This window comes from Hyperolius riggenbachi, chromosome 1 (assembly GCF_040937935.1).
Source record: "Hyperolius riggenbachi isolate aHypRig1 chromosome 1, aHypRig1.pri, whole genome shotgun sequence".
In the NCBI taxonomy this organism is placed as follows: Eukaryota; Metazoa; Chordata; class Amphibia; order Anura; family Hyperoliidae; genus Hyperolius; species Hyperolius riggenbachi.
This window is the reverse complement of record NC_090646.1, coordinates 426,722,847-426,736,008: the sequence shown is the minus strand read 5'-3', so window position 1 is coordinate 426,736,008 and position 13,162 is coordinate 426,722,847. Positions and strand designations below refer to the sequence as shown.

At 42.1% G+C, this 13,162-nt stretch overlaps 1 protein-coding gene across 1 annotated transcript in view; it reads left to right on the top strand.

The window, feature by feature from the left end:
• FRMD3 (FERM domain containing 3) overlaps positions 1-13,162 on the top strand; it is a 295,269-nt gene that overhangs the window by 155,840 nt on the left and 126,267 nt on the right. Inside the window, exon 4 of the mRNA XM_068236899.1 lies at positions 4,947-4,952. Coding sequence (XP_068093000.1) covers positions 4,947-4,952 — 6 coding nt within the window. The remainder of the gene's footprint in view (positions 1-4,946; positions 4,953-13,162) is intronic.

Genomic DNA, 13,162 nt, shown 5'->3' with positions numbered 1-13,162 from the left:
GGGCTCAGACCTGAAAAAAATCTGTCTGTGTAATGAGGTTTGCCTACTACTTATCCAATATGCTTCCCTATAGGATATCAGTACATGTTTCCTCACTGCTATGTTATCTTTATTACAGTTCCCAGTTTCTCACAGGCAATGCATGCATTACAAGGCAAATAATATTGCCACACTCTGCTAAAGGATTTTACATAACATAAAGTAAACAGACGTTTTGAGATGCCAGTCAGAAGACAGAGACACTATTGTTGTGACTTAGTAGAAGAGGGCGGAACAGCCAACTGCAGGGAATCCCCACTATTGCAGTCTCTGAGAAGAAACATACATATAATTCAACTCAGCAGTGTCAGCTAAAAGCTGTAATTTTAGACTTTAGTACAGGTGGACTATGGCTGCATTTAAGATACACATGCACAATGTTGTTTGATGGTGGGGAGAGAAATACTGTACCAGTTTTGTTTTGCACTTATTATTCCCTAGCACCAAAAAGTTGTGTGGGCTTTTCAGCTATGCCAAACTCTGGCAGCAAAAACAATCTTTGGCAGCCTAAAGTTGTGGTTGGCTATTTTTATAGCACCAAATTTCCCTGGTGCTAAGCTTGACTGATCTGATGTAAAGATAAGCGATTTGATCGTGTGGACTGTATAATGTAAAATGGAACTGGCTTGAGGGATTTCTATTTGGAAGTGTGTTAGGCACATTCAAATAATAGTCATATAAACAAAGTATTTGCCCTCTAATAATTACTGAATCCTGTGACTACTAGTCCATCGAATTCCTCTAGAACCATCTTGGAGAAGGCAAAGGTTTCTTCCTACCGAAGATGATTCCTGTAGCTAAGCAACTATGAGGTCTTGTAATGTACAGGGCCTATATAGATCAGCTCCTGGTTCTCGGTCTCAAGTACAGGCAGGGGCGTCTCTAGCCATTTTGTCACTCCAGGCAAGAAATCCCTGTGGCACCACCACCCCCCTCCCCCGTGATTGCCCCCAGTCCCATACCCCGCACCCCTCATGGTGAACACCACTCCTGTGGTGAACCCCACCCCCAAGACCCCCGAAAATCATAATGCAGCAGCGTTTCACCAGAAAATGTACTTATTGCGGCATGGGTTCACCAGAAAATAGTTGTTATGCAGCAGAGCGTTTCACATAAAATATACTTATTGCGGCATGCACTCACACACACCACACACAGTACACACACACACACTATACACACACACAGTGTACACACACACACACAGTACACACACTGCACACAACATACACACTATACACAGTACACATACACTTTAGACACGCACAGCACAGTACACACACTATACACACACACACACCACACTATACACAGCACACAGTAGACATACACTATACACATACAGAGATAGGAGGAGTGGAGTGAGACTGAGAATAGCCTGAGATGGAGCAGTTTATCTGTATTGCAGTCCCACATTACACAGAGACTAGTTGCTGGTAATAGGACTGCTGTCCCTGCCATTCTCTTACACAAGTCAGCAAGCAGCCCTCCTGAGTCTAGGGACTGTCAAAACTTTCAACCTGTTTAAGACCTTATCTGCACTTGCAGTCATTATAACAATGGGGAGAGACCAGACAGATTTTTTCCCACTGACCCTCCAGGCAAGCTCTGCATCATGCTGTGTGTATTTACCAGCTTGCCTGCCCTCTAATTGCCTTTTATCAGCTAGCCTAGTGTTTTACATTGCCTTACATCAACAAACCTGAATACAGCAGACACAGGACCAACCCTAAATCATTGAATGAAAGGCGGCCTGGGGGAAGTCAATGCCTGGCTGCTACACAGTCTCTACATCCACGCAGTTAACAGTAGCAGAGACAACCACTCCTAGAAAAAATTGGATTAGACCTTAAGAAATGGGACAGAGACTGCTTTACCTGGTTCGGCCGAATCAGTATATTAAAAATGACTGTCCTACCCAGGATTCTATTTTTGATGACCATGATCCCAATACTCTTACATAAGACATTTTTCTCCAAAATGAGAAGCTTATTTATCAAATTTATCTGGAGAAATAGACCCCCCAGGTATCTCACTCTATCATGACAAGTGAAGAAAGGCAAGGGAGGTTTGGGGCCTCCCGGACATCAAATTATACTATAGAGCTATAGCACTGGGTCGACTAGTAGACTGGGCATTTAGCTCAGACACAAAGGACTGGGTTATATTGGAAAAGATGTTAGCAGGGAGGGAGCTAGCTAGAGCACAATGGGTCCCACAAAGATGGAGAGAGCTTTCCAACAACTGCCCAGACTGGGTGAGCAACTCCCTACGCATAGGAGACGTGTTAAACAAAAAACACAAGTGGTTCCCACATATTTCCCTGTTATCCCCTTTGGAAGGTTTCCTCTCTTCTCCCGGGCCTAGAAAGGGGCTTTTTGGCACATGGAAAGGCAGCACAGGCATATGTCTGGGACACATATGGGAAGGAGACAGACTTAAAACCCTGGGTGAACTAAGGGAACAACATTCACAATTCCCGTTTGATTTTTGGAGGTTATGCCAGATAGAAAGCTGGGGTTAAACAACAGAAACTTGTTCTGGACGACAGAGCAGAGATAACGGAATGGGTGGGGATATTTTTGAAAAAGAATAAGATAGAACATATGATCTCCTCTCTGTACAATCTCTTGCTAGGCCAGGAACAGGAAGAGGGATTACACTATATACGCTCTTGGGAAAAAGATCTTAGTATTGAATTTAGCACAGAACAAAGAGAGGCAATCATCAAGTATACGCATGCTACCTCAATCAACACCAGAGCACAAGAAACTAACTACAAAATACTAACCCGATGGTATAGGACCCAGACAGGTTGGCCTAAATATATAGCACAATAGATGGGAAATGTTGGCGGGGCTGTGAAGACAGAGGAACTCTAATACATTTGCTGTGGTCATGTCCCAAACTGAAAAACTTTTGGGCAGAAGTTATAAGGATTAGCAAATCTGTCTCTGCTCTTAATCTAGAAGAGACACCCGGGTGTATTTTACTCCATATGAATACATATAAACACTACAAGCGTACAGTAGTTCCCTATATGCTAAACGCAGCTAAGTGCATTATCCCTATGCTCTGGAGAACCACTCAAGCTCCCACTATAGGTCAGTGGTTCAAAAAACGGAACGAGATACAACAGGTGGAAGAAACATTCTATCTAGCAAGGATAGCAAGGGAAAATATGACAAATATTATGCAAAATGGGCAGTTTGGATAGACTACCAAACCACATCCGAATATAAGGAACTAATGGAACAACCACAGTAGAACTCTTTATTTATCTCTCTCGATCGATCAACGGAAAAGTTTATTTGTTATTAATTGTTTTTTGTATATTTCTATGTTATTATTAGGATAAAATTTAAATTGGTCAAAGAAGTGTTAACAGATATTACCTCTCCAATACCGCATCTGCAAATGAAAGGTATCTTTGTCACTATCCTATCAACCTCAGACCAGTCTTTCTAGGTGAAAAAGAAACCAAGTTTCTCACAAATATTGTAACAAAGATGCAAATGTTATGACTGCATATGAAAGTATGTAATTTCATCTGACCAATAAAATTATGTTAAAAAAAAAAAACAGTAGCAGAGAGAGAGGGACTGAATTCTCAGGAGTCGGACTCAGGAGCTGATGATGCTGTACTCCTCGGATCCCTGACTAGGATGAGTGCCTTCTCTCACTGACTCATTCATTACTGTGGTTCTTTGAATCATTGAGCTGAAGTCCAGTCAGCCCCGCTGCTGCTGTGTAAACTGACACCTGAGTCAGCTGAGAGGCATTTCTTCTCTCACTACTCAGTGCAGAAGCGCCCTTGCCTCTTCCTGTCGCCTTAGGCAAAAATTTATAGCTGCCTAATGGCTCGGACGCCTCTGAGTACAGGTACTGGAAAGCAAATGTCCAGCAAGTAATCAGGGGTATTCTACTGATGTGCAAATGCAGCCAACTGATATATTGCTCACATACCTGAAAACATTCCGTAGATGACCTCACACAAGAGAAACAAAATAAATTTAAAGGGACCATCCTAGAGATGGTAGATGAGATTATTTTTCTGTAGTATGCCACAGATTAAAATGGAAAATGTACATATAAGCACCCTTATTACATTGTAAGTTGTCTGTGGAGTATATTATCGGTGAACGATGTACCTTTTTTTTTTCCTTTTTGATATGAGAGTGCAGCCACTCCCTAACACATTTAGAGGTCCTGTTGGTAAAGAAACAGACAATGGACTCTATTCACAAAGCTTCTTATACATGGCTTATTTATCACTTAATTGATAAAAATAACCTTTCAGCACATTTACAAGCAAAATAATCACTCTAAGTAAGTTGTTCCTGATTAACTTCATGTCAATATTACTTTTCCTACTTACTTCTTCTTAATCCTATATAATAGTTTGCAAGTGTCCCTGCGTCCTGTCCATGTGTCAGTGCTTTTGCGCTACTGCCCAGCACTGACAGTCGTTGGGACAGGACGCAGGACAGGGCCAGGTGGCGGACTGGCCAGGCATGTGTGCGCATTGGGTGCGCGCATGCGTGCTGTGATGCTGCGGCGAGGACTGACCTAGAGTCCATTTTTAAATGGGCTTAGGTCACTAGTTATATTATATTTTTGCTCTTTGGGAACTTAAAAATGCAATATAGATAAGGGGAAATCAGAGGTAAACAGGTGAATCATGCCCAATCTGTTACTTTTCATAATCAGTTTACCTTCCATCTTCCAGTTAGTTACTAGAGAAAGTGGGCTTATTCTCTTCAAGAGTGCTGTAGTAAAGCAATTCAGGAGGTTAACACTCTCCTTAGCCTAATTAGGATGTGTGCCATGGGTACAAAGTAAAAGTATTAGAGACCTGTAGCCACCAAGACTTACGGATTAAAAGTAACCTTCTGTGCTAATAACACTGAAAAGTACAACAGTGCTGTCATCTTAAACCAGAAGGCTTTTGCACTTAGGTAGCCAGTACTGTACTAATTAGAATCTGGTAAGAGTTCTTTTTACTAGAATCTCTCTTCATACATAAGTTATAGTAATGCTCACATGTACAGTGATTGTCATTAACATTTATTAATAACGAGAGTAGCATCAATTGTAACTATATTCTAAGGTATAGAAGGTCTCCTGCTTGTATTGATGATCAAAGGATTGGAATATGCATGAAAGAAGTTCAAAAAGTAAACCAAGAACCAAGCCTGCGGCATTCTGCATGGGGAAATTGGAAAATGATACTGGTCGGGTTGTAGGTGGGCAGCAGTAGGTACTATAAATATTACAGTATATCAGTAATAAAGGAATCCATGCATAACATGAGCTTATCACTAAAAGAAGTCTTAGACTTTGGTTTCTTATGCTAGTGAATTGATTATTCCCTAGTTAGCATTTTTATTGTGAAATATAATGTTAGTTGTACAGTACACTGACCTAGGTTGAGGCAGACATTCCGGACCATCTCAGAAGATAATTTTGCATTATATAAGCAATGAACATCTGCACTCCCCAATGTATGTGGTGTGCAAGGTACAGGACAGATTATGTAACAAACAAGCAAAAAAGGATCCTGTACATATGAGCTGCACCACCAAATTGATATACAAATTGTAAACTTTATTGAACAACGAATCACATAACACCAATTAAAAAGTGTATACGATACGACACTAGAAAAAACCCTATTGGGCACGATAATGTCAAGTAATTAACAATAGTGCCTCACCTCTGAGTAATAAACGATTCCCTAAGCTGCAGTATCACCCCACTTAGGGTTCTTAAAAGAGCCCCAAATGGGTTGTGGGGACCCGGGTCTGATTGTAAATAAAGTGACTGGTGCCAATGCAAAAGTGCTAGTGCTCAGTAGTATAAGCATATGAGTAGTGAGATATAAAGCAAGGGATGGTGCAAGAAATAAATATGCTCATAGCCATACCTGAACGACTAGGTCAGTAAGTGAGCAAATTGGGTAGGTCAGGCGTAAAAAAGTGGATAAGTGGTTAGTGGCATACATACTACACCGACCCAGCGTTCCACAAGTAAGAAGGAGTAGGGCAGCGATCCATCCGGGCAGAGGGAGACACAGGAATGCTCCAAGTGTGGCGTGATCCACGTGACCACTTCGTCAGGAGCTCAAGAAGAGAAGATAATTTTGCATTTATACAAGATTCCTCCAATGTTGTTCAAATAAGCACAGTGGATGTTTCTGGGCAAGAACACTGTTCCCCTCCTGTCCTCGCTCCCCGGAAGCAGCTCCATTGTGTGATACACTGTTGTCTCTCATCTTCTCCCCATAGCAACAGTATGCCTCACTCTGATGCAACTGATAGGCCAGAACTGATCACAATGGGTGACATTTGCAGCACATGTATATCCACCTTAAAGCGGAATATAACCCTGCATTTCAACTTTGCTCTAAAACATTATTTACAGCATATTATATGCAACCAGCATTTTTTTTTACTAGACCAGCATTGGAAGGGTTACACACAGAGCTTTAAAATTCCGTGGAGAGAAATGCTGCCGCATCCGAAGTTTAGATAGATACATTTAAGTAAACACAATGTAACAATTGAGGAATGTGACTCACTCTCTCTCTGTTTTTTTATCTGTTATAATATGCCCCTACATATGAAATCAATAATTGCATCTTTAGAAAAAAAAAATTGCCTGAAAATTCAATTTCTTTATCACAAATTATTTTTTAATGCTTGATGAATTCCATATTTTTTTCACACCACAAGCTTTTATCATTTTTATGAATGTGCAGCAGTGTGAAAGGAGATACGGTAATCCAAAGATACTAAGTTGCAGTAACGTGTTATAGCTGGTACTACCAGCAATAAACAGTAAGGCCTGGAATCAGTAGTAATCGCTGCAGCGATCTAAAATTGCTGCATCGCTGTGTGCAGAAATTCCTAGGATGTTTGCACTCGCGATTCCCGACACTTCCGATTAGTGATTCACTTCTTTTCCAATAAACTTTACAATACCTACCAGGTGTCCAGCTTCCATCTGTAGCCCCGCTACCAAAGGAAGAGGTCATCAGTGCTTCTCTACGACCAATCAGAGAAGCACCTGCGACCACTTCTGCTAGGGGTTAGGGCTACAGATGGAAATACAGACAACGAGTAAGTATAAATATCTTTTTTTAAATTTTCAATCGCTGGCCCCCACCCCCCTCCAAATTGATGCAAAATCACTTTTCAAAGCGATTTTGCAGTGCTACTAAACACAGCGTTGAGTGTAAACTGCTGCATGTCCTACGACTGCAATTACCCCTAATCACAATCTCACCAGTGGTAATTACTGGTGATTACTGGTGGTAATTACTGGTGATTGTCGGCGATCCCAAAACACTGCCAAAAAAACACAGTAGTTGGTCCCAGCCCTAAAGAAGGGTCGGCACGCTCCAAAATTATGATTAGGGGTTACTTTTATTCTTCACTGATCGTATATAAATATGTTGACAGTCATTTTGGGATTGCTTGGGATCCACCAATCACCAACATAGAAATAACTCAATTTATAAGCAAGACAGTAACAATGAACCAGTATAGTGATGTCACATTCCCACCAAGAAAACTGGTAATAAACCTCACAGATATATGTAAAGCAATAATGAAAATATGGATTAAAAATTTTATCTGGACAGAGATAAGTTTGATTGCATGTAATCTTATCCTCTTTAATGCAAAGTCCACATGTGCCAATAACATCAACTAAGTATAGCATAGCTCCTAATATAAGCCTATCCTCTAATATGCCATGTGTTTTAGACAGAGTGGTACCCATATTACAACTCATCCTGTAATATGCAGATCAAAGAGATTGTGAGTGTGCACACCAGTGTTAAAGGTTGGGTGCTTGATATTGTGGCATAGGCTATGCCCCAAACAAAGTAAACAATACAGTATATCAGCAAACCGTAGTTCAAGTATTCATGCTCTTTATTGAGCCATTATATCCACAAAGATAGCCGACAATTGTTTCGGGGGCTGCTCAGGGTCCCCCTTTATGAAGGCGTGTGATTACTATCCGCCATATTCAGAGACAGCACTTTTTTTCTTTTGAGAAACCTTGGCCGCAATACTTGATGCCTTCCTCCAATTTTTGACAGAAGCTCAGAGTGTCTAAGTCCACTGTCTCCATTTCTTGCATGGTATACAGGTGTTATTCCACTGCATTGAGATAGGCAGATAGGATGGTATAGATAAAGAGTTAGAATGGATAGTCCCACTGTCTCATTGGTCAGTTTTGTAAGACGAGCAGTACCCTATCAGGTCCACAAGACATGGGACCATTTAGGATTGGTGGGAAGTTTATAGTACCATTATGATTGGTTAAGCTGACTTCTTGCTTGTGATAGATAAATGCTTTGAGCTCATTGTAATGATTGTACGGATTTGTGTAGCTTGAAAAAGGATCTCGGTAAGCCCGGAACCGTTGTGAATCCTGTACATCTGTCCTGTGTAATGGATGAATAAAATGAACAAACAATTTTAAAGGCGGATTTTGCCAAGCCATTCCATGGTACTCTATTGACAGGATGTTGAGGGTGGGCCTTCCTGTCACAGGTTGTTGTCAGCACCATATTCAAATGTTGTCCCTTTAATCATAGTAAATAGACTACTCATTTTTATATTTTTAATCAGGGTTAATAAAGTTTTGCCTACTATTTTCTGTTGTTATCCCTTATCTCTAGAAATGATAGATATTGATATATTCAGGGGCATAACTACAAATCATGGAGCCCCCAGCAACACTTTGATAGGGCCCTCTTAATGTTCACAATCCTTCCCTTGCCTCCCCTTGGTGGTCCTCACAACATGGGGGTCCATCATATAAGGGTCATAACACAAATGTGTCCATCAGGGTCTTCACATGCATAACATGTGTAGCCACAAAAACACCTTGTCTGAGGTATCAGAGAGAGGAAAGGTTAGTAGTTGGGGGCCTCCCACACCTCTGAGCCTCCCTGCAGTCGCCGGGCTTCTCCCCCCAGAGTAAGGTAACTTCCACAACATTATACATTTTTCAGCATGGGCTATGTGGCCATACACATATACATATCCAACCAATGTTCCAAAACAATCGCTTTCTTTCTGATAGGGAGCGATTCAGAAGGGAGTGATTCCTGCCACATACAGCACATCAAATTTTAATAGATTCTAACAGCACTGTACTGCTCGATGCAGTGCAAGGCTATCAACCGTTCCACTACATCGAACACCACCGCTCTTGCCCCCCCCCCCCCCCAATCGACCTACATTTTCTGTCTTATTCAATAGATACTTTCAATTGATCGTTCAATTGATTAGTCATATTCAGGGATGCTCAGATAGACCCCGAATGCGAATTTTACCCGAAAATTCGGGCGATTTTTAAGCTTTCCCGAATGCGAACCCGAACCCGAAGATTTCAAAACAATCCGAATCCGAATGCGAATTTTCCCGAATGTGCACACTCCAATTCGGCCGGATGGCCGAATGGGTTAAAATTTGAATTCGGAATTCGGGGATGACGTCATTAGGCCAATAAAAGGTCCTCCAGCCGAGGACCTGGCAACCAATCAGAGGAGGGGAACCTGGCCCTCCCCTCCTCTATATAAGGCGACGGCCATCTTGCAGAGCCACGCACTTGTGTGACTGTGCCACACGTCGCTCCTGCTGTATTTATACCCCCTCACCCCCTCCTCCCGGAGGGAGGAGGGTCTCATCTGTCAGGGACTTGTAGAATTTCAAAAGCCAGCTTATATACCTTGGCCAGGAATTGAACCCAGGTCTGAGTGCTTGGTAGATAGCTCTCTTAACCGCTATACCACCACCAACACTACATGCTGAAGGCAGCCTAGCATGTACCATTATGATATATCCTAGAGAAAAATGAGCTTGCTTAAAGATTTGTAGGCTTTCAAAAGCCAGCTTACATACCTTGGCCAGGAATTGAACCCAGGTCTGAGTGCGTGGTAGATAGCTCTCTTAACTGCTATACCACCACCAACACTACATTCTGAAACCAGCGTAGCATGTACCATTATGATATATCCTAGAGAAAAATGAGCTTGCTTAAGGATGTGTAGTATGTCAAAAGCCAACTCACATTGGCCAGGAATAGAACACAGTCTCTGTGGCACAATTGGTTAGTGTGTTTGGCTGTTAACTAAAAGGTTGGTGGTTCAACCCCACCCAGGCATGGCCTTGCCTTTTGTGTTCAACAGTTGTCTGAATAGAACCCCAGATAGCCATGTAGATTCATCTCTCTCTCTCTCTCTCTCTCTCTCTCTAGTAGGGATGGTCACCACTTTCCGTGGTATCTTCCGTAATTTTGGGCGGAAATTGGTCATTCCATTCTGTTTGGTCGGAATGGAATTGCTTTTTCAATCCGGCAGAATTCTGAAATTGCCTGTGAAATTCTGCTGGTATCCATTGATGCCATTGAAGTGAATTTTCAGCTTAAAACCATCAAGTCTTAGAGAGAGAGAGAGAGAAAGCTCATTTTTCTCTTGGGTATATCACAATGGTACATGCTAGGCTGGCTTCAGCATGTAGTGTTGGTGGGGGTATAGCGGTTAAGAGAGCTATCTACCATGCACTCAGACCTGAGTTCAATTCCTGGCCAAGGTATGTGTAAGCTGGCTTTTCAAAGCCTACAAATCTTTAAGCAAGCTCATTTTTCTCTAGGATATATCATAATGGCACATGCTAGGCTGCCTTCAGCATGTAGTGTTGGTGGTGGTATAGCGGTTAAGAGAGCTATCTACCATGCACTCAGACCTAGGTTCAATTCCTGGCCAAGACCTGGGTTCAATTCCTGGTCAAGGTATATAAGCTGGCTTTTGAAATTCTACACGTCCCTGGAAGATGAGTGAGGGAGTTGAGGGATACACTGCCTGATGTTGTAAAGCAGTGTAGGCCTGACATTGAATGAGATTTGTAGGTCCACACAATACATTGCCTGCTGTCAATGCCATATGTCACTTTTTTGTTTTGTTTTTTAAATTACACCTATTTCAATGTGATTTCCCTTTAAAAAAAAAAAAACGCATCCGAATTTCCGAACACGAATTTTTACTGAATTTTGAAACCGACACCCGAACCGAATCCGAACCGAATTTCGCAGTCGAAGGCGAATTTGAATCCGAATGTCTTGCGGACCCGAATTCGAATGTACTCGAACCGAATTTTGGTACATCTGAGCATGCCTGGTCATATTTCATCAACATTCTAATGATCATTTAAAGGAATTGATTTCTATCCGATTTGATCGGAGTGATTGAATCTGCAGGTAATCAAATGGGAAAATTGATGTGTTTATTGGCTACTTTAGTTTTATATACTGCATTACTTGAAAGACATTCTGAAGAGTTTGTGTAACACACAAACAGTGCAGTTTGAGGGTTCATTTTATTTGCTGCTAGCATCATGTAGCATAGCCTGTAGCTTTATACTTCATAATTTAGACTTTTAGAAAGCTCCTATTGTCAACAAAACAAATCATGCACAAGTGTAAACATCGCGTACAAGAATACAAAACAATCATGTATAAGCCATCAAAACAGAGATTAGATACACAACATCAAGTTGACATAACATCATTTTAATTGCTATTATCTTTAGTGGTTACAATGTTTTTAAGCTTTGTTTGAGGGTGATAGAAAATGTACAGTTATGTAAATAGTGTTTTGCAAAGTGAAAAAAAATGCTAAAAACAAAAAAACAATTCCTTACAGATGGCGTTAAGATGTATTGATTTTATATATTTTTAATTCTTTTAGGTTATGTTTGAGCTGTGATGGGAGCATGAGATACACAGCATAAAGTATACAGAAAAGTACCGTATATACTCGGCTACAAGTCGAGAAATTTAGGACTGACTCACAATTTAAAAGTGGGGGGGTCGACTTATAGTCGCGTCAGCCCTAAATTTCCAAACTTGTAGCCGAGGTCGGGGTGCCCCTTTCTCCTCACTACTCTACACTGCACTGCCCCTCTCTAGCTCTCCCTCCCTCCTGCCTCCTCCTAATTATAATTGTGGCCAGTTTTCCCTATAAACTCCCCCTCCCCTTCCAGCCGCTATGGTGCCTGCCGTTCTGGCCCCTCTCTCCCCCGTGTTCAGTGAATGAATGCAGTGTAGAAAGCTGACATACGTTACCTAATCCATCGCTGCGCGCTGTGTCCTTTGATCTCCTCTTCGCTCATGCCGGCGAGCATACTATAGCGTATCTCCTGCTTCAGTACCATGTGACTCCCGATGTCACATGGTACTGGAAGCAGGAGAGACGCTATAATATGCTCGCCGGCATGAGCGAAGAGGAGATCAAAGGACACAGCGCGCAGCGGTGGATTAGGTAACGTATGTCAGCTTTCTACACTGCATTCATTCACTGAACACGGGGGAGAGAGGGGCCACCCGGGGAGAGAGAACGGCAGGCACCATAGCGGCTGGAAGGGGAGGGGGAGTTTATAGGGAAAACTGGCCACAATTATAATTAGGAGGAGGCGGGAGGGAGAGCTAGAGAGGGGCATTCACTAAACACAGGGGAGAGAGGGGCCACCCGGGGAGAGAGAGAATGGCAGGCACAATAGCGGCTGGAGGGGGAGTTTATAGGGAAAACTGGCCATAGTACTCAGGATATCCGATCTGCATACAGAATGCAGAACAAAATGAGTTAAACAGTGAAAAGCTGAAGCAGCACCTGGGGACCAGGAGGAGTTAATGGCTGCAGAGTTTTATGCACTACAGCCATTAACTTCTCCTGTTCCCCAAAGGCAGGCATTACTTCTGGACCCCAAGTGCAGAGCCAGTAACCCCTCCTAGTCCCCACCTGCAGCCATCAACTTTCCTAGGCCGACTTATACTTGAGACTTGGAGAAATACCAGCTTTTGGGGATCAAATTTGGGGGTCGACTTATACACGGGGTCGACTTGTATCCGAGTATATACGGTAACATTTATTGCTACTATGATTATGCGTTACAATGTTTTCAAGCTTTGTTTGAAGTGGGTAAAAAATTCAGTCATGTAAACAGTGTTTTGCAAAGTAAGAAAAAAATACAAACACCCCCCTCTCCCCCCCCCCCCCCCACCAAAAAAAAATAATAATTACAACTTGTAATAAGATGTATTTTTT